The following is a 22377-nucleotide window of genomic DNA, read 5'->3' on the forward strand; positions in this document are numbered from 1 at the left end:
CTTTTTCTGGGAATTCTCACAACCCACTAAGTACTCTTGCTCAGAGAAATAACTAGAGAAAGTTAATGGGGGCCTTGAGATAGGAAGGGAGGAAGAAGTCTCAAAGTCATACAATGAGCACAGAATTTATTTAAACAAGCAAACATGCGAGTGAAACAAGGAGGAAAAGCCACTGTCCTTGGCAGGATGTCTGCAGTCTCCAGTCTCCTTCAAATACAACTGCTTTGCCTAATGATTGCAACAAGAACCGTATTCACAGTCACCGTGTTTGATTAGAACAAATAAACAAACCAACAGGATTTTAATTTTCTTTAGAAGAAAATGTCCAGTCTAGTAAAGAATCCTAAATCAGGTGCAATGGCTTCTTCCACGGAGGCAAATTCATCATGAATTAGGAAACGTTTTACACAGGAACAGAAGTTCCTGAAATTTTGCCTGCGGTGTACAAGGAGTGATAAATGGGTGTCACTGGTTTTTTTTGCAGTTCAGCTGCACACTGCGAGGCCCAGGGCAGGAATTACCTGAGAAGGCTTTACACTCAAAATGAATGCAGAGATCTGCTATAGGCTTATTGCAGATGAGGTTATCCAAATTAAAGTGCCTAATTCTTTAACTTTTGAACTATTTTATATACAAGACTATTTTCTAATTGCTTGCTGCTACTGTGGGAAAAAATTAATCCTATTTAACAGGTAGAGAGGACTAAAATAAAGTGTTGGTGTTTCTAAGGCCACAGAAAATGTCACCAGCAGAGCACAGGTAAGTACTAACACCTCGTGCCCTTTGTGCTCAGATGACCAGCAATTCATTAGGAGACTGAAACAAAAGAAAACTCTGCTTAGAGCTGCAGTTCCAGTGCAAGGGTGCACCAGCACTCGGCAAATTAGTCCCTGCTAGAGGAACACAGAGACGTGGCAAGTAGGAAAACAGGCACAAAAGGCAAACGACTCACCCCGAGTTACCAGTAGGTCAGTGGTAGAGCAGGAGACAGGAGCAGCTCTCCTCAGCATCAACCAGAGACATTTCTTGGCAGCAGCCAAAAATGCTACATTAAAACCCTGGGAGCTCTGAAAGGTCTTTGGTCTTACTGTGCAATTAGGAATTTTGTGACCTTCCAGAACTCAAAATGGACATCTCTGGTAAAGAAACACTGGACAGCTTCACAAGAAAAGCAGAATGTTTTTCTGCAAGACTTGCTGAAAAGTTCTTGTGGCTTTTGTGACAGGATCAGAGCTGCTGTCAGAGCTGAAACCCAGCAGTGTGACAAGCAAGAGAGAGGATTGCCCTGAAGGCCTGCTCCAGGGTCTGCTTTAATTCTGCTCAAATCTACAGGCAAATTAAAAGAAAGAGAAAATTGAGAACTCTAGGTCCCAAAAGTACTATGAAGTGGATAAAGCACGGGGCATGGCTGATTACTTGGGTTTTAGTGACTGGTTTATGGACATAGTGCAAGTGTAGCACATTTCACTTTGTTCTCTGTGTAAAAAAAAATTAATAAAGATATCAAAGTTGATGGCTGAGCAATTAATTAGCTTTAAAAACCTTTCACGCCTTCACCCTTCTTTTTGTTCCCTCATCAAGGTAGTAACTGAGTTTTCAAAACCGTTTCACAATAGTGACCAAAGTAATTACCCCAAGTAATGCCCTAATCTGCTAACGATGTGTTTGGAACTTGACTTAGACTCCAGCGCTCTTTATCTAATCTCCAAAAGATCTGCTGCCTCCAGGAGCCAACTTGAAGTCATTGTAATAAATCCACAAATTTTGGCAGGGAAGCTACAGGATCTCCAGACAGGAGCTCGATTAGAAGTAGTACATTGTAGGAAAACCTATTTGGGAAAGAATGTTTCAATTTGAACAGTGCTTTTGACAAATCATGGCAACAATTACTTTGTGGAATGGCTCCAATGTTACTTTAACACCTTCTTTTCCAGTAATTAATAGGGGTCATTGAAAGGGTAGTGGGGGTGTCCAGCATCTCTGGCTACTAGCTTTCCATCCACCTGTAAAATAAACAAGACAGACTCAAGTCAGAAAGATAAAATCCATTCTTACTTGCAGTTTCAAGTTCTCCACGATTTAGATATCTAAACCTTTGTATCCTGCACATCTGGGAGCACGTTTTTCAGCTTAAATAAGAGCTCTTCCCTCTACTCCAAGTCCTCTTAGCCTTTCTTGAAAGAAAAGGCAGACTTCTGTAGCCTAGAGCAAGGATCTCTCAAGCTGCAGAGACTTGAAGAATTAGACTAAGGATAGTTAAAAGCCTTGTAGCTGTTACTGAGTAAGTGCTGTAACATGCACACTTCAAAACACTGGAGTTGGAGCCTTTGTCCAAGTTTCCATGACAGAGAATTGCTGGGCTGCCAATTTTAGAGATGGATAAGATGAAACACATCGAGAGGCTTGTTCAGGATCATATACTGAGGCATTAATAGTGTCACTGAACTCCTTTCAGGAACATTTCCACGGAAGACCAGCTTGTCCAGCTGTAAAATAGGAGCACTGAAACCAATAATCACAGATAACCAGAGGCTCAGGCTCACCCAAAACCAGTTGTCCATTCAGATGGACAACTTGCATTTCTGTTGCACCAAGTCCATTTCAACACTCCCAACGTCCTTGTGGCTGAGGTAAAACCTCACCTGTAACCTGTAGGGAAGTCTGGGTGCAGCCCTGACCCAGAGCACACACCTCCCCATGTGTCAGACGAGCATCATCCAGCCAAAATTCCAGTTAAACAACTAATGCCGCAATAAAAGTTATATTAGAGAAATCCTTGATTTTTATACATATAAACGTGATGGTAGTGATCACTCAAAATTTTACGGGCACAGAGGAAATCACAGGGACTTCCAAACCAAATATCCACTAGCAAGTGCTCCATTAGCTTTGAATATAAAACCTGCATTTCAAAGCGATTGGAATTCCTGCGATGAGCTGTTTAAATGAAATTAGTCACCTGGGGGCACTGCAGAGCACAGAACGAAGATGTTACGGTGTAACATTTGACTAATGCTCCAATTAAAATAGACCTAAAATGAAGCTGTCAGCTGAAGGCAATACTTAAAACAGAACAGACGTGTCACACTAGCTTCGGGTTTCTTTAAGTTCTTTCGAAAGCCAACAGCTTTCTCATGTTCCTAGAATTCATATTCACTTTCCCCCCCAGTTCTGTCCCCCTGCATATTTGTGCACACAGAACTGGCAAGCATTCTTGTTCACAGCAGGCCGAGACAGCAGCTGCCAGAAGCAATGTTTCACATCACTGATTCCAGTCTACTCCAGGAATTTGAGAAAAGGAGGAGGGGATAAAATCAGCAATGAACACACCTGCAGGTCAACAGTAGCTGACTCTTTTTAAGAGATCATGATGTGCTCACTACATTCCTCCTCTCCTGGCCTGACAGTCATTTAAGTCTCATTTAAGTATATTCCTTGGCCAATTATGTTTCCAAAAGTTTGGATTTCAGATTGGTGCAAGGTATCTTCCAAACTCTATCCAGATAATGAACAGTTAAGAGTATAAAGCAACTTTAATTGTCTACATGCAATGTCATAGCCTCCCCTCAGGCTTTAAACATACTCAATGAGGAAGAGAGTGGCACAACTTTAAGAATTTGTGGCTATAGATCAATGAAATAAAGCCAAGGAGAACTGTCTCATCAGTTATGACAGGAGCTCTCATGTCACTGCCATATCACACTTTGAAATCCAGACACTGTCAGATTCATAGTGGAGATAGGCATGAAAGGTTAGACAGGAATTTTAATTCACAGTTGATGAAAATTCTTTCCAATAAGCCCAGAAGGGATGGGCAGGAGACAAAAGGTTCCATTAGAGATCTTAGAGCTACAGAGCCACGATTTAACTCTACTCATCTTGCTTCTTCCTGTCTTGTTATCTGACAATATGGCAATATCTTTGAAGCCCAGCTGCATCACATTCACCCTTTCTCAAGCTGGATGGGCTGCCACTTTGAACTGCATTTCATCTCTACTTTGTGAATCCCTGTGATCTGATCAGGTCTCCCAGGGAACAAAAGCACATGAATTATCCCTGGCTCATTCAAGCCAAGCTACATTTTAATGCATTTTGCAGTTTCATTAACAAAACAACTTTGTTTGCAGTATGAGTAGCAAAACACTTGAAACAAACATACTGTCAGCACCAGGTGTGCCTGTCACTACCCCATTCATACAGATCAACAGCTAAGCTGCTCATTTGGTATACAGACTCCTGAGCCATAAACACAGAGAGAATTTTTGCCTCAGGGATGTGAGGGTTTATATTTATGCACACCTACAGTAAAAAGGGTGGCCTTGAGGCTCATGTAGCATGACAAACAATGAAAGCTGTAACACATATCTACCCTTGATATGAGACAGTCATTCCCCACACATCACAGCCTCTCTTTTCTAACTCGGTCTGGTCACTGATACACTCTCAAGTATTCAAAAAACCCACAATGATAAATCCTAGAGAAAAACTTTCCCCAAGGGATTCCTACAGCTAGCAGCCACTACTCAAGGATAATTTACAGGCAGAGCACTGAAGAGGCCAGGCCATGCTTGACAGCTCCCAAATTTGCTGAGATCTCCTATATCTGTACAGTGTATTTACTGTATGGCAGAGAAGGGATAAATCACTTCAGATTCATTGTAGCACAACTAAAACAACTTGTTATAGTTGCCATATCCTGGCCAGTGATGCACCAGGGAATGGCAACAGCCTTCTGTTGTAAAGACAGAAGCAGGACAAGAAGAAATGAGAATATAAAGCCAGGAGGTAACAAGGCACTGACTATCTTTTTTGCAATGAAGGAAAAGGAACAAGTTTAAGTCCTTTAATATAATAAAAGAAAGGCCAAGAGGACTTCAACACTTACACAGCAGTGGCTTCTCTAAAAACAAACTGGCATCTGCTAGCACATGACGTAAAGGTTTGTGTGACACAGTAAATTACTGAGGCTAAAAGATGCTAATGGATTTGGGAAGAAAAACAGAATAGCCTAATCCAAACTCCTTACACTGGAGGAAGGTCATTACAACAGATTCTGAAAAGGAGGGAGGGGACAAATTCCCTGACGTGACTTCCACAATGGATGTGGAGAAGCAGCAGCATCCTGAGTCTTCACTGATCTTAGAGGTTTATGGTACAAAGTAGACAGTGACAGCTGACACAAGGATTACTTCTGGAGGAATGCCATGCAGCTTAGCCTGCTTGGACTTGAGAAGAACAAATCAGCAGGAGTTTGGTGAGATGGGACTCTGACTTAAAGACCCACGGGAGTCAGTAATGAGAACTCAAGAAAGAACCACCCATGTCCAAAACAGAGGACAAAAGTTTTCAACAAGCTGCCTTTTCTGTACCCAGCTTTTGAAAAATCCTTTCATCTTAGATACCCTAAGAAGATGCACTGTTCTTATGAGTAAATAGTTCTGATGGCAACACTAAAGAAACAAAACTGTAAGAATCCCAAGTGGTGGCCATATGCACATAATGAAAACTATTAGAAACAAGACATTTACCGTAATCATTGGCACAATGTAACGCCAGTTTTTATTCAGGCTTCCAATGTGGCTCATCTCCTCTTCTGTGAGGCTGAAGTCAAACACCTGAGAACAAAAGCCAGAGGCTTTACTCAATAACCATAGGTCGCCATCAGTTTGTTTTCTGCTAATAAATATGAAATTGCAATTAAACTCATAACAAACACCAAAGCAAAGGCTTGAAGTCTGAGCTGCTCACACACCTGCCAGATCCAAGCTTATACTGGTACTGCACAGTGCTCTGCCACTAAGATAGAAAGCAGTGGGACTGTTTCTAACAGTAAGTGCTGCCTATTTGGTAAATGTTCTGTTTCCATGTAGATTTAAACCTCAAGAAACTGCAGAATTTATGAGAATTTCTTGAGATTTCTAGCAGCACACTACATGCCAGAATTCAGATTAATGGGAGTAACAGTTACAGAAACAACTAACTCCTTACTTAAAAACAAGTATGTAACCAGCCAATCTTTATGAAAAACATCCAAGGAGGTGATTCAGAAACACTCCTCAAGATTACTTAAAGTCAGGGTTTTCAAATAATTTCTAAAGTCTCTACTTCAGAACAGAAGTGAACCACACTTACTACTTCAGCATCACTAGAATGGCAGTTTGCTGGAGATGTAGTCACCAGCTCTCACTTGCAGGATAGAACAACTATTGCTCATAAATAAGAATCACTGAGCATAATTAGAAGACTCCCTATTTCAATAAATTTGTGTCTCAAAAAAAATTAAGTACAGATTTTCCATTTAGACCTCTACAAAGTACATTCTTTACCTTCTAATAACAAGATTGTGCATGTGCACATTGCACACACTCACACACCAAGTTGCTTAAAGCACATCCTTTGTTTTCAAAAAACATCTTTCCCCTCCCTCCCCAGCAAGTGCATACGTGAACAAGTATGAACCAAGTGCCTCAGCTTGCTGCTCTCCAAGTTGTAGGACAGTATAGCAATTACTCACTGAAAAGGGCATTTCTGAAACTCCTCCCTTTCATCTTACCTGGAGATTCTGCTGAATGCGGGCAGGAGTGACACTCTTGGGAATGACAACCACTTTACGCTGCACTTGCCATCTGCAAGAGAGGTGAGAGACTTTGTCTGTGCATGCAGTCCAAGAACAATAAGTGCTGATTTTGGTTGAGTAATAATCTGTGGCAGCAGAGATGCCACTTATGTTAAATAAAAATCTCCACAGGAGTGACACAGCCCTGTATTGTATTAGGACCTGGTGTGTCCAAGCTTAAGCAAGACAGTAACAATTGAATTAATCAGAGAGGGGAAGATGTTCATGCCTTGGAACAAGCACCCAAGTTTCAAGTGTTTTGAGCTAAAAGTCCAAGAAACAGTTAGAAAAACTTATTTAGGCATTTCAAGCAAGTTCTAACCTAACAACCACTCAAACTAGATGAAAACCCAGATCCCTGAAGTGCCTGTCTAGTGGCTTGAACACAAAATCTTGAACATATTCAGCGCTCTGGGTAACCTGCTACTGCCCAAGACTGTGATAGTGACACTTAGTCAAGAAAAATGAGGATAGAAATCCAATTTAGTTTACAAGGTCCTGATCACATTCTGGGTATCACTCAGTCACCTTGTTCCCTAATAATCCAGTATCTAGTTATATAAAAACAAAAACAAAACAAAGCAAATAGTTCTTCAGTGCAAAGGAGGCAAGTATTTTCCTCAGTCTCTCTTCCTGGGAGCCCACCTGAGTGCAGCAGCAAGCACTAGAAGCTTCAAGGAACTGGCCACATGCCAATTCAGTGAGCAGCACTCAGATGTGGGACACTGCTGCCTTAATTGTCCTACTGCTATTTCCCAGCAGAAAGGGTACTGTCCCAGACATGGCAGCAGTCCATGTGAACTATCTCAGACATGGATCCAGGCCCTGAATGGACCCCTCTGATCTAGTCTATCTGTCCTAAGGCAGGACCAACTCTACCAGCTCTGTAAAACAAGCACCAAGTGGGGTTTGCTTCTGGCACTCCCTGTGATTTTAACCCCTCCCTAACACACTTTAAGTGGACTCCTTCTAGCATGTATGTTTTGCTTGATTGAAGGCTGGATGCCAAACACCACCTCTCTCACAATTATCCTGTACCTGAGGATGATCTGTGCAGGTGACTTGCTGTATTTTTCTGCAATTTTTTTGACACCAGGTTCCTCCAGCAGCACGGGCTCATCTGGGTGTTTCCACATGCGATCCGGAGAGCCAAGAGGGCTGTAGGCAGTGACCACCAGCCCTCGTTTCTGGCAGTGAGCAATCAGCTCGTTCTGAGCTAGGTAAGGATGGCATTCCACCTGGTAAAATGACCCCACAGTGAGTGGCTACAGAACAGATAGCAACATACAATGAAACAAATAGGAAGTCAAGCACAAAACAACCATACATATCACAGGAGTTCATCCCAGACTCCAGAAAACCTTATGAGGGTAAGTTTTAAGTTATCCTTAGTAACACAAGTCACTACCAGGAGAAAGTGTCTGGTAGGTTTAAGCTTACAGGAAACAAAGAACAGATCACCCAAGCTTGGTGCTGGACTTTCCTTTGGTACCAAAGAGATCATCCAACAAACAAGGAACTTCTATGCAGTAGGAATTTAAGTTACTTTCTCACAATGTTTCCTTTTTACAGACTAAATTGTTCCTCACATGGAAGATGAGCTCTTCCACAGACCTGTTCATCTAAGCAGGTATAAATGCCCACACAACATGGATGTGGGCCTCCTTTCCAATCTGCCTGGAAAGGCAGCCTCTGTGTGCCTGCTCCTGCAGAGCTGGCTATATTCTTCCCTGCAAATAAGAAGCTGCATCTCTTGTGCTAAACATGTGACATTGGTTTGCAAATTCTTCAGTTTTATGGACAAATAGGAAAGGTATTTGTCTCCTTTATCCACCTTACCTGAAGCACAGCTGGCTTCACAGTAGCCACACTTAGTACATCATCAATCTGACGACTGTTGAAGTTTGACAGCCCAATGGCTTTCACAAGACCTTTTTCCACCAGTTTCTCCATAGCCTTCCAGGTATCCTTGTAGTCAATGTAGTCATAACGCATCGTGTTATCAGGATTCTTTGGGAAGAGATTGTCCCCTCGTCTACATCATCAAAAGTGAAGTGTAAGTACATGCACCAAATTATTTATGTTAGTTCTTCACTTAAAGAAACCCTCCTCAAAATAGTCTTAAAAGTTTCTACATAGTCTGAAGGACAGATACAAACTGAATGAATCTGCCTGTTCAATTCCATTGCATGACTTAACCTACAAGCAATTATTACACAAGACAGTCTTTCCTACGTAAAGTTGTTACGCAACACTTTGAAGTACTCACCTATACAGCAGTGACTACACAGAGCTGATAAAGCACTACACACAGAGCAGCAGCTCTTTGCACACTTTGATCCCAAAGAACAGCTAGTTTAGGGAGCAGCAACTCAGGCTTGGAGTTGCTACCAAAGGGATCTGGGTTTAAGAGCTGTCTAGTCAAAGGATACTGGCCTTCCTACTCCCTCTGGATTCTGTAGCTGTGTCCCTACACAATACAAGCACAGATTCTCTCTGAAGTCTTAACATGTACATGTTGTTTATAGGTTGATTGTGTTTCCTTCCAATTAGTCATACCAACACATGAAAAGGAAAAACAAACCCAAACCAAAAAAAACCACCCAAACAGACACAAAGTACCCAGCTGTGCCAGGTGACACCCCCACAGCCAAAGGGCAAGGACTGGTCTCAGAGCAGTCCATGCAGGGAAGGATATGAGCAATTCCCCTGGAAGAGTCCTGCTCCACAATCACTACAGGACTCTGCTAGCTCAGCACTGAGACCCTTACACTGCTGTAGTTAAGCAGTGAATGGTGTGAGAAATGGCAGTACTTGGGGACAAGGGGAGATGCTTCTTTGTGTCACTGATAAATCTAGAACCAAAAATAACTCTGAAAGCCTTATGAGCTCCCAAGTCAGAAGAGCTTGTCAAGAGTACTGTATTAAGTGAGAGTCATTTTCAAGACCTAAAGGCACTGTGATTTTCATCTGGAAGTCTGTTTTAATTTCTCTGTAAGTAACATTCCTTAGCTTAGCCTCCCAATGCAACAGGCACTATAAATAAGCATTCATTAAAACAGTTAAGTAGAAATAATGGAAAACTGCAGAGTATACTGTTTCCAATGAGAAAAGAAATGAATCTGCCTTATTAGACTGTCAGTTTTGTCAATAGTGTCACAATATAATCTAAATTTAAATATTAGTAGTATCTAAACATACATTATTGTGTTATGTGTCACTATCAAAGCAATGTTTGATAGGGTGGTTTCTTTCAAGCAAAGAAAAGCAAACCTGTTGCACAACGGGGATTTTTTAGCAGCTCTTCCTCCAGACCAGTTCTAGTTAAAAACACTTCCTCATTGTGTTATGCTGAGGAATATATTTATACTTTGAGCATCTTTGATCTTATCATTAGTGTATGACATTTGTAAAGTTCAGTTGATATGACTAGAAGGAGAAAAAACATTCTCAGGTTTGCAGAACAGAGGCCCCTTAAACTGAAAGGGCTTGAGTGAAGCCTCCATGCAAACATCTGACAAGGAGATTTATTCCTCCTGCCTTTTTGTTGATTGTAGCTGGGTGGGGAAACAACTACTTCCACATCTACAAGCAAATAAAGTATGGAACTGTGCTTCTCATGGTATTGTAGGATAAGTGCATTTAGCACTTAACTGGAAAACTTTCTTGTCTCTCATTTCCTCAAACCATAGAATTACTGCAGTTTGTGTCATAAGAAGTCAATTCACTTCCAGCTCATACAGATACCACTGTGATACTGCATGTGCTTGTCCACTCCAGTACAGTTAATAACTACAAGTGAAAAGTGTTGGGAAACACTTAATTCCCATTTTACAGATCAGTACAACTAAGGCACAAAAGCAGTTCTGGTATTTCCTCGAGGTTACCAGGTAGGCTAATGGCAGAACCAAGAACAGCTGCTACACTTCCCTAATGCCTAGATGAAGACACTAAACTGTTTTAAATTTTAAACACCAAAAAACACCTTACAGGCAGCATAAACAGGAAGAAATTCACAGCTCAGAAAGAACATCCTCAGGATACAACATGAGCCACTTATGTAAAACTGGTGTTTCTGCATTCTGTGCCCTTTGCATCTACAACTTACTCAAAGGCATGAGGCCAGTGCATGAGGTACAGGTCCAGGTAATCCAGTTTCATATCTCCAAGTGTTTTCCTCAGTGCTGGCTCGACATCTTCTGGGTGGTGCTTGGTATTCCAGAGCTTTGATGTTACAAACAGGTCCTCCCTTTTAATAACCTTCAAGAGAAAGGAAGGAAAACACAATATACTGGAGCAAGTTCAGAAAGAGAATTGCAACAATTCCCTAATTAATTAGTTTTAAAACAAAGAGAACAATTGAAGTTTTGTGGTTTGTTATGGGTTGTTTTTTTTAAAGGTAACACATGGAACCTACAAATTAAACGTTTCAAAAATATACTGGATGGAGAAGAGCCAGAGAAATACTCACAGTGGCAAGTCCTAAAGTATATCAAATACTTTAGCAATTAGAAGTTTTGAAAAACAAAAAAATTCCTTTCCTCATACACACTCTTCCAAAACTTCCATTTCAAGGGTTAAAGCCATTATTAAGTGTGATGTGGCCAAAAGAAAGATTACTCAGCTTATTCATATGTAAATTTTGAAACTGCCATTTAACAATTCACATATTCCAGGCCCAACCAGCTTAACTTACTTTACTCATCACATGCTATAAACCAAGATTGCTTTTGGTGGAAAGTGCGTGGGAAAATAATCAGAAGATTCCCCAAACCTCTGCCTCTGAGTTTCTAGGCTGTGGAAGGAACATACTAAGAACTGAGAGCCCTGTGTTGGAAGGGTAAGAACCAGAAATAAAACAACGGAGAACTGGTTAACTAGAAAGTGTAAAATACAAAAGAGAGATCACATTGGACAAACTGAAGTACACAACTCCATCAGAAGGGATGCTTCTCACTGTCTCATGTCTGACAAAACTTCACTCAAGTCTATTTTGAAGAATTTGGAATGATTAATTCCTTAGTTTCTCTCTTCCAACCATTCAATTATTTCTGTGTTTCACACAAGAATGTTGTGCTTAAAAGGAAAATATTTAAAAATTCTTTTTAAAGAATTTTGATTCAAATTCTAGTTCTACGTTAACTAGCTAACACGAACTGAACAAAATGCTTCCCATTGTTACCACAGCTAGAAGGGAGGAATCCCTGGGGCAAGCTGAAAACAGCTCTCTCAAGCACATCACATAACAAAGAGACTGCCCTAAAGCCAAGGCAAGAGCAGCAGGAAAGCAAAAACATTAAAACCTCCTTTACATGGGCTGGGAGGTTGTACAGGTTATCCTTTTGGCCCCTTTAGGGAATAAATTTAAGATTCCACCTCAGCTCATACATAGGAATGCCTGTCACATTACATTATACCGGTGCAGACTCTGGAGTCACATTTATGAATGTTTCACAGGCAATCACTAGTTTAAAAAAATTTAAATTCACCCCATTTACTCACTCATATTTTATCCATAACCAAAAAAACCTACAGTTGATACTTTATCAATAACTAAAAAACTAAATTTGCTGTGGCAATCCCCCATTGCATGCTAGACTGGAAAGTCAGGGTAACTTTTCATATAAATCACTACAAATATTTTACATTATAGCTACTGATTCTGGGAACCCCAAAGTATTCAAATTGGGGATATTTTGTGAGGGGAAAAAGGGCAAGAAAAGGGAAAAAACCACCACCACCAAAGGTATTTTCTGTTCTTCCATCCAAAAATCCCTGACGGTCTTTCCCCCCCATGACAGCCAGGAGGGTTCTAAGAGGAGACAAAGCCTCTTTCATGCCTTCTCCTGATAAACAGCAAACAACTGGGGTAGACCAGCAGGAAAAGCCACGAATGTAAACTTCACAGGGGCCAGCTGTGAGCTTTGGCAGAACGCACAGCCAGCAGGGCAGTCGTGTGTTCTTACCTTGTTGGGCCCGAGGCACTCCTGGAAGGCCTCCCCGATCTCGGCCTCGTTGCTGTAGGCGGCCGCGCAGTCGATGTGCCGATAGCCCACGCTGAGGGCGTGCTTCACTGCCTCCTTCACCTGCAGACAGAAACACATCGCCCTGCAGGCACTGAAAAGGGACTGGGGAGAAGCTAAAAAACGCTAAGAGACTTAGGGAGGAACATCCCCAAAAAAACACCAACCTGCATAAGGTCATGAGACTCAAGCAGGAGGATCTGGAGTCTGTGGCACTGTCCTGGCACACAGGGCCAGCATGCAAGAATGCACCAGATAGAATAAATCCCTACTCTTCACCATAGTTACACTTTTCTTAAATTTAAAAGGAGCTATAAGAAGCAGTTTTCAAATAAGTAATGGCTTAGGAAGACAACTTTTCTGACCTAAGAGACAAATCAACATCAGTCAAACCTGGAATATATTTCCTCTTGCCCAGTGAAGAAAGAGCCCGGCTCCTAACTCCAAAATCCACAGTTTGGGTTTGGTTCAGCCACTCACACTTAACTACCAAGACAATGCTCCTTTATGGAACATTTTTCTTTATTGTCTCATGGTTGCACAACAGTGAAAGTCATACTGCTGGGATACTCCTGATCATGCTCATGACTTTACATTTTCCTTTCAGTTGCTGACAGTGAAGATGTTGCCAACAACAACACACTCCTTGCTCCATATTGTCACATAAAAGCCAGAATAGTTTTTGTAAACCAAGGCACTTTACTTCAAATCTGTATCTGCTTTTGAAAGCTCTAATGAAGCACAAGCACCAAACATCTTCGCATGTGGGCCTCAGATATGGAGCAAGTCTAGAAACCAGAGGGAAACACAGAATGGCATCTTTGTGAAGACTCATAAGGAGCTTTTGAATAAAGATTATCTATAAATGGTTGTGCAAGAATGAAGAATTGCTACAGTTGCCAATGTAATAATCATCTCCCGTTAGGCTGATGACCATTTAGTAAAATCCGTTTCATTTAACTTCCAGTGGACAGTTAGCACACATTCTCTCTTACACCTGTCCTTCTGAAGTACTACAGAAAGAATAATGCACCCCATCTGCACAGGGATTTCTAAACATTGTACTCACTGACTTGTCTCTCAAGACTGTGGGACACTGTAAATTACTCTGTGTATAAGGCTTGATGCAATAGGGCCATAAATGTCAAGTGAGATCACACCTCTCTGGTCATGAAATTAAAAAATATGTCCACAAAGGCTAGAGGGAAATTGATTTCTTTCAGCTTAATCAAAGTACCAGCATTTTCAAATTTAAAGCAGACAAAATTAGTAACACCAAGCAAAGGCATGTACAGTCTTGCTTTCAGATGCTAAAGAAAGGCAATGGGGAATCAAATGTGAAACCTCTCCCCTGCTGGTGGATTTAATTTGTTTTTCTTGTCAAGAAGTGCAGTAAAAGCAGACACAGGATATTCTGACTACATTCTTTGGCATTTTGAGAGGAAAACTGGAGTGTAGCTCAGTTTCCCTTAGCCAGGATGACAAAGCACTTCTGTTACAGCAGTGAACTCTTCCTTTCTCTAGCAGGATGGTATTTAAAGTCCTTGTTTCACCTGACAAAACATTTCTCAGGTCACTACAAAATCAAGGGCAGGGTAATTCTGAAATTACTCAAGACATAGTAAAGGCTTTTAAGACTCAGTATCTATCCTCCAAAAAGGTGAGATTTGTGGAGAGGGACAGAAAAACAGAAATGTTCTATGTCTGGAACCCCATATTTCCTGTATCAGATTTTTTTTTAATCAAACAGGCACAAAGTTTACCATAAATTAAAGTAGGCCCCACTCACAGAAAAACAGATATAAAGCACTCTAAATATGTCTCTGCAAAGAAATCAACAAGAGGCTGTATTTTTTTATCAGCATGTTTTGAGAAATTTCTAGCACTGAAGAACTGGGACTGATAATTTAAAGGTTTGGACCTAAGGAAAAAAATCTGTATTTGGGTAAGCTACTCCCAGCCTACTAAGACATTCCAATGTGAACTGAGAGCTACTGTTCCACTCAAAAGGCCAACAATCAAGAGGAAATATGGAAAAAGAGAGGCATTTTTGGAGGGGAAAAGTAATAACATATAGATGTAAGTTTTAAAAAAGTACTTTTTTTAACAGGAAGTTTTGTATTTTTGAGATTAACTTCAGAGAGGTATATACATTTCACAGTAGATAGAGAACAAAAACAAAACAGAAACAGTTGAAGATTCATATGCCTGTGGGTATTTGTTGTTGTGAAGTAAAAATAACCAAAGGACCCTTCGAACTTTCCATATATTCTTTAGTTCAGCCTGTCAATACTGCTATGAAAGGAACAATTAGTGAGTTTACTTTGCATTCAGCAAGTTGAGTCACACAGCTCAACTGTGACTCACCAATCCATCCCATAGAACTAAAAAGTTAGGTCTTACTAAAAGTAGGTCTGAAAGGATCTTGAGCCATCTTCCAGTCTATCCTCAATGCCAACAGCTGGGCAGAGTAAACCCAGACCACTCCTACACACATTTGTCATAGCCCTTCTTGTGACAGGCAGTCTATTCCAATGCTTTGAAATCTTTATGCTCAAAGTCTTTTAGATGACTCATAGAGATGGACCTGATGCTACATCCCATTCCTCCCAGACATGAAATACACAGTTTGCCCTTTGTGAGGACTTCATCCACATTTGCAAAGTGCCAGCACAGCTCCTCTCAAACCTCTCTTAAGCACATAACTGCAGGTGCTTCCCCCTTTTATCACAACTCACCTTTCCCAAACCTTGCATCACTGTTGCTGCTGCCTCATCAGCTGTTTCATGCCTTTCTTCAAATGGTTTGCCCCAAAAAAGACACAGGTATTGCAGCTGGAGCCTCACTCTCCTTCACTTTATAGCAAAGTCCAAGGAACTACACTCCCATTTAAACATCCCAGTAAGGGATTTGGCCTTGCCACCCACCCTCTTTTGAAGATGGATGAACAGAATATCAGTGGCAGATTCAGAAACACAATCTGTAAGTTCCCATTAATTATAATATCCATTATTAGATTTCCAGTTCTTCACTTTGCCTCTCACATGGTTAAAAAAGTGACAACCCATCTTTATACTTCCAGACAACACAGAGTTCCAAGTGACCCAGGAGCCTCTTGTGCACAGTCCCAAGCCATTATGAAGAGATTTCCACTCTTAATAGTTCAGCACTACTGGGAAAGAAAAGGCTTTGACCAACCTCCCCTGCTTCCTGCAAAGCTGACACATTTTAGCACTCCTTTTGCTAACAGGAAGTAGGAAAAAAACAGATAATCAGTGCATGTGATGTTCAGATGCCCTATGACCAGAACCCAAATGTTGCTACACCACGGTTTCTAAATATTGCACTAAAATTTGCTGAAAAGGAACTCACACCACCAGACAAATAATGCAAATTTAAAAGTTATTCCCTAAAATAAAAGGGTGTTTGCCTCTTATCCTTCAAATGTTGAATTCAAGTCCCTTCCTTAACAGCAGTGATTTTTTTGTGCCCATAACTAGGATTCTCTGCATTGTCTAAAAAACTTCAGGAACTGAACATTCTCCCCCGAAGCTGCAATCCTGTCACAAGACACCCTGTCTGACTGGTTTTCTGAGGTGCACTTCTCTTCAGCTTTTCCAAGGTTTCACACAGAAATACAAGCCCTGTGTCTCCCTGTCCCACAGGGAACCAGCCTCTGCCCCTTCAGGTTAGGCTGCTCATCAGGTGGGGATCAATCCTCCAGGTTGAAAGCATGGCTCACTTGAGAGAAGAGAACAAAGGATTAAAGGATTACAGATAATCCAGCTGCAATATCAAAAAGCCATGGTAGTGATATTCTTGATGATCCTGTCTGAATGGATTTCTCTTTGAACTCATTCATGCTGCCAGTTATAAACTTCTGTACTGTGCTCCTTCCATTCAACAGCCCTCCATCATATTCCTATGGAAACATGCAAAGCAAACTTCTCTTCCAGCATTTGATCATGTAAAACATAAAACATCCTATTATTTTGTATGGTGTCAATCCTATAAAATCCTGTAGTCTTTCAACATGGATTAGATTAAATTATTTTCCCCCTATTAGTATCTAGGAAACTAGGGCTGCAATGACACCTTTGTACAGGACTGCTAAGATCTGTCTACAAGGTTTACAATCAGGAACAGTAACAGCAGTAATACAGAAACTACTCAAGTTGGGCAAGCAAAAGAATTACAATCTGCAAAATATTTACCCAAAATAATTTAAAAGCCATCCATTTCCACAGTTGCTTCTAATGCAGCCTCTGAACAAAAGGGCTTTTGATAAACAGCCCCTATTTAGGAAACAGCTAAATCAAATTTAATCAATGCTAATTCTTTTGCTTCTCTGGGTTTTTGCCCCCTAGTCTTTAATTCACAATGGCATTTATAATCCCTGAACTACATCATGTCCTTTTAAGGGTAAATCATCTGGACTCGGCCAAATTACTGCTATGGCCCTGAATTTTCAAAAGTGATAAGCAGAAATTCATTCATTCCATAGGAATAGCAGCAGCTTCTGTGACTCTGGCCCTTTTCACTGCACTTCCTAGATTTTGCCTTCAATACATTCTACACAGAATTCTTTGAAGACAGTAGATAATCCAAAGAAGTGACTTGAAGTGACTCCCAGTGACTCTCAAGGAAACCCAGAGAAAATGGCTGGATCCTGTGTAGGGTTGAGCTTCCAGCAGCACTGCTGATTATGGCAAAATCCAACTGAATTAGGTTTAAATTATGGATAAACAGGATCTGTCCTAGTTCCCTTCTAAGGCTACATTTCTCAGAACAATTAGTTCACAGAATAAAAAACACATTCATATTTTGTTTGTTTAGTTTCAGACATTTGCTTTAGACAAAGCACATTTAACTGTTTTGAGTGCACAGAAATTCATCCATTAAGTTTGTGCATGTTAACAAACTTAATTCAGCTGTCATTTGATGTTTTAAGTGGCAAAGCTGCACATTCACGCTTTTCCTCATTTAAGAGGTTGACTGAACTCTCACACCAACTCAGCTTCCACATTAGTACAACTTCTGTTCCCAACAGATCCACTGTCCTGACAGTTGTTTGGACAGGAAAACCCACAGTAAAATGGCTCTGAATAGATTTAATTTTCACAGCTTGTTTCCCACCTTTTCCTCTAGCTGGCACAAGAGAACAGCATGCCTTGAGAAGAGTTTTAACTTTCCCTCTCAGTCATGAGCACAATGTCACCCAACATACTCCAAAAAACATGATAAAGCTCACACAAGAGTAGCAGTGAGACTCATTTACTGCACGGACATGCAGTGGTGTGCATAATCCAGAGAAGCTGTGGATGCCCCATCCCTAGACATGTTCAAGGCCAAGGTGGATTGACCTCTGAGCAATCTGGTCTAGTGAAGGGTGTCCCTGCCCACAGCAGGGAATTGGAACTAGATGGTCTTTAAGGTCTCTTCCAACTCAAACCATTCTGTGATTCCACAATTATTTGAACATTAGGAATTTTGAAATTCTTTGAAAGCTAGGAATTCCACCAAGGACATTACCCTCCACAGGAAGTACACACAATTTCTTCCCAATGTATCCTTTAACTAAGTGAAAGAGATACAAAAAGACAGACAAAGAGGAGAAGCATTACAATAGCAGGCACACCACTGAGCACAGAAACATTCCCACAGACTGTTTGTAGTAACACACAGAATTGTTTCCAAGTGTGGTGTTTGCCAATTCACACATTCAGCTGAGTGAGAAGCAGAAGTGAATGTCTAATGATACATGAGTTGTCTTATTCTAAAAGCAGGCTGACCCAAGCAAGTTCTTTGTTTTCCTTCTAACCATTGGCTGGCTGCTGGAACAGGACTTATTACAAGAACAACTTGAGTTTCTGCCTCCCAAAATAATGCTTTCTGCCGAGTCATCAGCCTAAGCCAGAGGGATGTCTGGTCAGACTGAGGACCTGCCAGTGGAAGAGTCCAGCACCACATTATAGAAACACCATTCATTGGTCTTTTTCTGGGTTTATGTCTCAGAGCACCACTGCCTGAGGCCAGGCTTAACAAGTCTGAAGGGATCTTCTTTTCTGGAAAGATCTGCTGTCTTTGTGCCTTAAGGCCTTAGTCATGCAAATACATACATACATACATTCAACTTCTGTGGAATCAAGACCAGAACAGCTCAAGCTAAGGATCCAGGCCACAGATCTGAGACCTTCAAAAAAAGCACACAAACACACATAGTAGTTGAGAGCACAATATCCTATTGGTTGCTGCTTACTTGGCCACGGTCACTTTTCCAAGTTCCCAGTCCCACGAGAGGCATCTTCTGCCCAGTGTGGAGTGTAACGAAGTCGCATGTTGCAGGCATTTTTGCCTAGAGAACAAAAAGAACAAACACTTTTGCAACAATTCTTTAAGTTGCAACAATTTACCTTTTCTGCTCACAATGGCAAAGCTTTTTCATCACCAAAGGAAGGGTTTACAGCGTGTCCCAAAATCCTCACGATCTATGTTTCTGCTCAAACAGTTAAAAAGAAACTTCATTCAGGATGAGCTCCAAAGCTGGCTAGCTGATTTCAGTTAGTTCCCAAGCTCTGCTGTATCCAAAATAATTCATGTTATTTGTTTAAAAAAAAAACAAACAAACAAAAAAAAACACCAAAAGTGGAAGAATGCAATGTTAGTTCAATATCTGACTATGTAGGAGGAATGATGTTTTCAGAGTTCAGCATCCACATAGCATACTGTCCCAAAAACAGGTCTGCCTTCTCAGTGTTGTACTTTTCCTCACATAATTAGGCTCCAGCTGATGGATGTATTCACACAGAGTTTATTCTCTCAATTTCTTGCTTAGCTTCTCAAGCCAAACTTTTGCAGATTTAACAGCAGATACCAAACAGCACACTTGTTTTTCAGAGAGACACACAAATGCAGTAGGATTGATCCTGACCTGAAGGCTGTTGTACACCAAGGAGCTGGGGATCCCTGTAACAGTTAACCTGACTAGGTCCAGGCTCGTCTTGTGCTGCACTTCACACCCAGCCTTGTGCTGTGGGATGCACGAGCTGCAGGATCAGCTCAACAGCAACCTCTAACAGGAGTCTGCAGGTGGCTCGCACTTAGTACCTGCAATTGTGCCACCTATGTGTCCTTGCCTTTATCTAAAAAAGCAGAAAGTTCTCCTGCAAGCATCCTTTCTGCTTGACAATAGAGGTGATGAATAGAGGTGTTTTTTTGTAAAAGAATCCCTAGCAGTTCAAATGACCAAAACAGGGCAAGCCCTGCTATGGCCAGGGTCTGCACACTGCTGTGTGAGATCTGCTCAATGCTGCACAAGCTGGGGCTGCCAGCACCTGAAGGGATGCGCAATTGTCGACATTCTCCTCTTTCTTTAAAGAGTTAGCTCTAAAAAACATCACTTGAGGTGATACCTTAAAGTCTGAGTGCCTTTCTTATCAGGACTGTAATGGGCCAGCACCTCCTGGTGTAAGACAATCATTACACTGAACTAAGAGCCCTAGATTTGCACTGGGCTAAGTCCAGCTATTGGTGTTGAAGACAATCACTGGTGAACCAATCTGCAGGTGTACACCTGTTTTATTGGAGTAGGAGGTCAGAGAAGGCAGAATGACAATGCCAACAATATTCTCTTCTACCCTGAGCTTGCACAGCCATTTTCTAGCCACCTACATGCAAGTGGGTGATGTTTACCTGAAGTTAGTTGCCCACATAAAGACATTTTCTTGTATCACGCCACACAATTAAAAAATTAAGGCTTTTTGATTAACTTTGGCCTGTAATACAAATAAAATACCAACCATACACTTTACACAACCATGTTATGCAATCATCTTAAAGGTAAGAGTTCAGCCCAGAAGACAAGGTACACGTTTAATCAATAACTAGCATCAGCACATTTTTAAGAATAATCTCGCTTCATGTAACATTGCACATTAACACTGCAGAGAAATTTGAACTATAGCCTCTGGAAGAATGGAACACATCAAAATGGCAGACACTGGAAAAAAAAATGTTAATTAATATTTTCCACTCCGATTCTTCCCTAAAATAGGGGATTTAGGAGAATCACATTTATGATGAATTTAGGAAAATCACAATTATTCAGTTCATTCAGAAGTTGGAAGCCTCCTCTTAGAAGGGCAGAGATAAAAACAAACAAAAGCAAACTAATTCTGGACAAGTAAGATAGGTTATGGTTTAACATCACCAACCTACTGCCAGATTCATGTAACGGAATTAAAGCTCAGAGTAATTCAACAACACTGTAAGGCTGGGAGGCTGCACCGATAACCAGAGCAACGCAAACCACCCCGGTTCACCAGCCCACGGCTACAACTCATTTTTACCCCAAACCAAGGAGTCTTCCAGCAGCAAAACAGCCACAGCTATGCATGCCATTAACACGTACAGATATACAAACAGGCACACATTGGCAATACTTCAGCCGCTGTAACTGAGCAGCTCCTACCACACAGCCCGGGGTAACCCCTCTGTGTTTTGGCTCCCGGCGCCCACCGGGCCCTTATCGGGGCGGCGCAGGGCGGGCCCGCCCGGCCGGGGGGCGGTGTGAGGGTGATAAGGCGGCCCCACAGCCCCGCAGAGCTCCGCACTCACCGCCGGTACCGACCGCTGCTGCTGCTGCTACTGAGGCTGCCCCCGCTGTGCCCGGCCCTTCCGCTTCCGCCGGGAGCCGCCACGGGTTCAAATGTGAAAGTCCGGCCGTGGGGCCCTCACGGCCCTGCCCTGCCCCGGCCCGGCCCCGGCGGGGCTCCCCAGAACCGCCCCGCTCCCGTAACCCATCGGGCCCCCGGCACCGCTCCCCGTGACCCATCGGGCCCCTCATGGGGTTTGCCCCGCTGATCTTCGTCCCCTCCCCGGCCCGGTTCCCTTCAGGACGCCCAGGCGGCCCGGCCCAGCCCCGCCGGCCGGTGAAGGGATCCATGGGATGGGCTGCCCCACACGGGGGGAGCCACAAAAGACGACCCCGGCCCATAAATTCGACAAGAAGTGTTTGCACCTCCCCGACTGCTGTTTGTCGTGGCCTCTTGAAGCTGTGTCTACCTGTAGGAAGACTGAATATACCCAGTTTTATTTGCAGCCCTAAGTACAGGAATCCAGGGAAAGGCGGATTGCACTCGTTTTGCTGCAGCTTTTGCGCTCTACAAAAGGTGCATAAAGAAGCGGCACTTCAGAGAAGGCTGGGGCTGCTCCCCTTGCAGATGGGCAGGAATTCATTTCCTTGTTTGCTGGGGACCGCAGGGAGATTAAGGCAGGGTCCTTGAGCCGAGTGCTTTCACTGCCCTGCTGCTGGTCAGACAAAGCCTTCCAGTGGGGCAGACTTTGGCCTGTAATCGAGAATCATCTCTGCACACAATCTGAAACACACCTAAAAACAGATAATCAGTTTTGACTTTTACTCCAGGCTTCCATCCTTACAAGCAATTTCTAATCGCTCAGAACTTAGAGTAAGATTAGATAGCAGTAAGACAATAGATGCCTTTGGTGAGGCTTTGAAGAGCTTGTTACTTATTTCCAGAAAGATAAACCTGCTGCAGATTCTGTCTTTGTGTTCTGACTTGAACTGCTCAGGAGGCTAAAGAGAACAAAGGTCACTTAATCTCTTGGGCATATATGTGACCAGATTTCTCTGTTGCACAGCCTGTTTTGACAAAATAAAGGAAAGTGCAAAAAAAGTGCAAGGACAAGACAACAATTATAAGTAACAGGAAGCAGGAA

The 22377-nt window shown here is 42.0% G+C and overlaps 1 protein-coding gene across 1 annotated transcript; it reads right to left on the reverse strand.

The window, feature by feature from the left end:
• Positions 1 to 109: 109 nt before the first annotated feature.
• On the reverse strand, positions 110 to 21357 carry AKR1A1 (aldo-keto reductase family 1 member A1). The gene is made up of 9 exons (XM_083867864.1): positions 21256 to 21357; positions 18899 to 18994; positions 12583 to 12702; positions 10725 to 10876; positions 8456 to 8651; positions 7655 to 7854; positions 6554 to 6626; positions 5529 to 5615; positions 110 to 2003 (listed from the first exon to the last, which is right to left on the reverse strand). The coding sequence occupies exons 2-9, from the start codon at positions 18986 to 18988 to the stop codon at positions 1938 to 1940; spliced, it is 984 nt and encodes a 327-aa protein (XP_083723990.1). The 5' UTR covers positions 18989 to 18994; positions 21256 to 21357; the 3' UTR covers positions 110 to 1937.
• Positions 21358 to 22377: the final 1020 nt, after the last annotated feature.

Source organism: Zosterops lateralis (genome assembly GCF_965231275.1).
Source record: "Zosterops lateralis genome assembly, chromosome: 9".
In the NCBI taxonomy this organism is placed as follows: Eukaryota; Metazoa; Chordata; class Aves; order Passeriformes; family Zosteropidae; genus Zosterops; species Zosterops lateralis.

Excerpts from the sequence above, each read along its gene's own strand:
- AKR1A1 (XM_083867864.1), bottom strand. The coding sequence starts at position 18,988 with ATGCCTGCAACATGCGACTTCGTTACACTCCACACTGGGCAGAAGATG. Across the intron at positions 8,652-10,724 it reads CACTGGCCTCATGCCTTTGA|ACGAGGGGACAATCTCTTCC; the intron begins GTAAGTTGTAGA and ends TTGATGATGTAG. Across the intron at positions 5,616-6,553 it reads GCATTCAGCAGAATCTCCAG|GTGTTTGACTTCAGCCTCAC; the intron begins GTAAGATGAAAG and ends TTTTGTTCTCAG.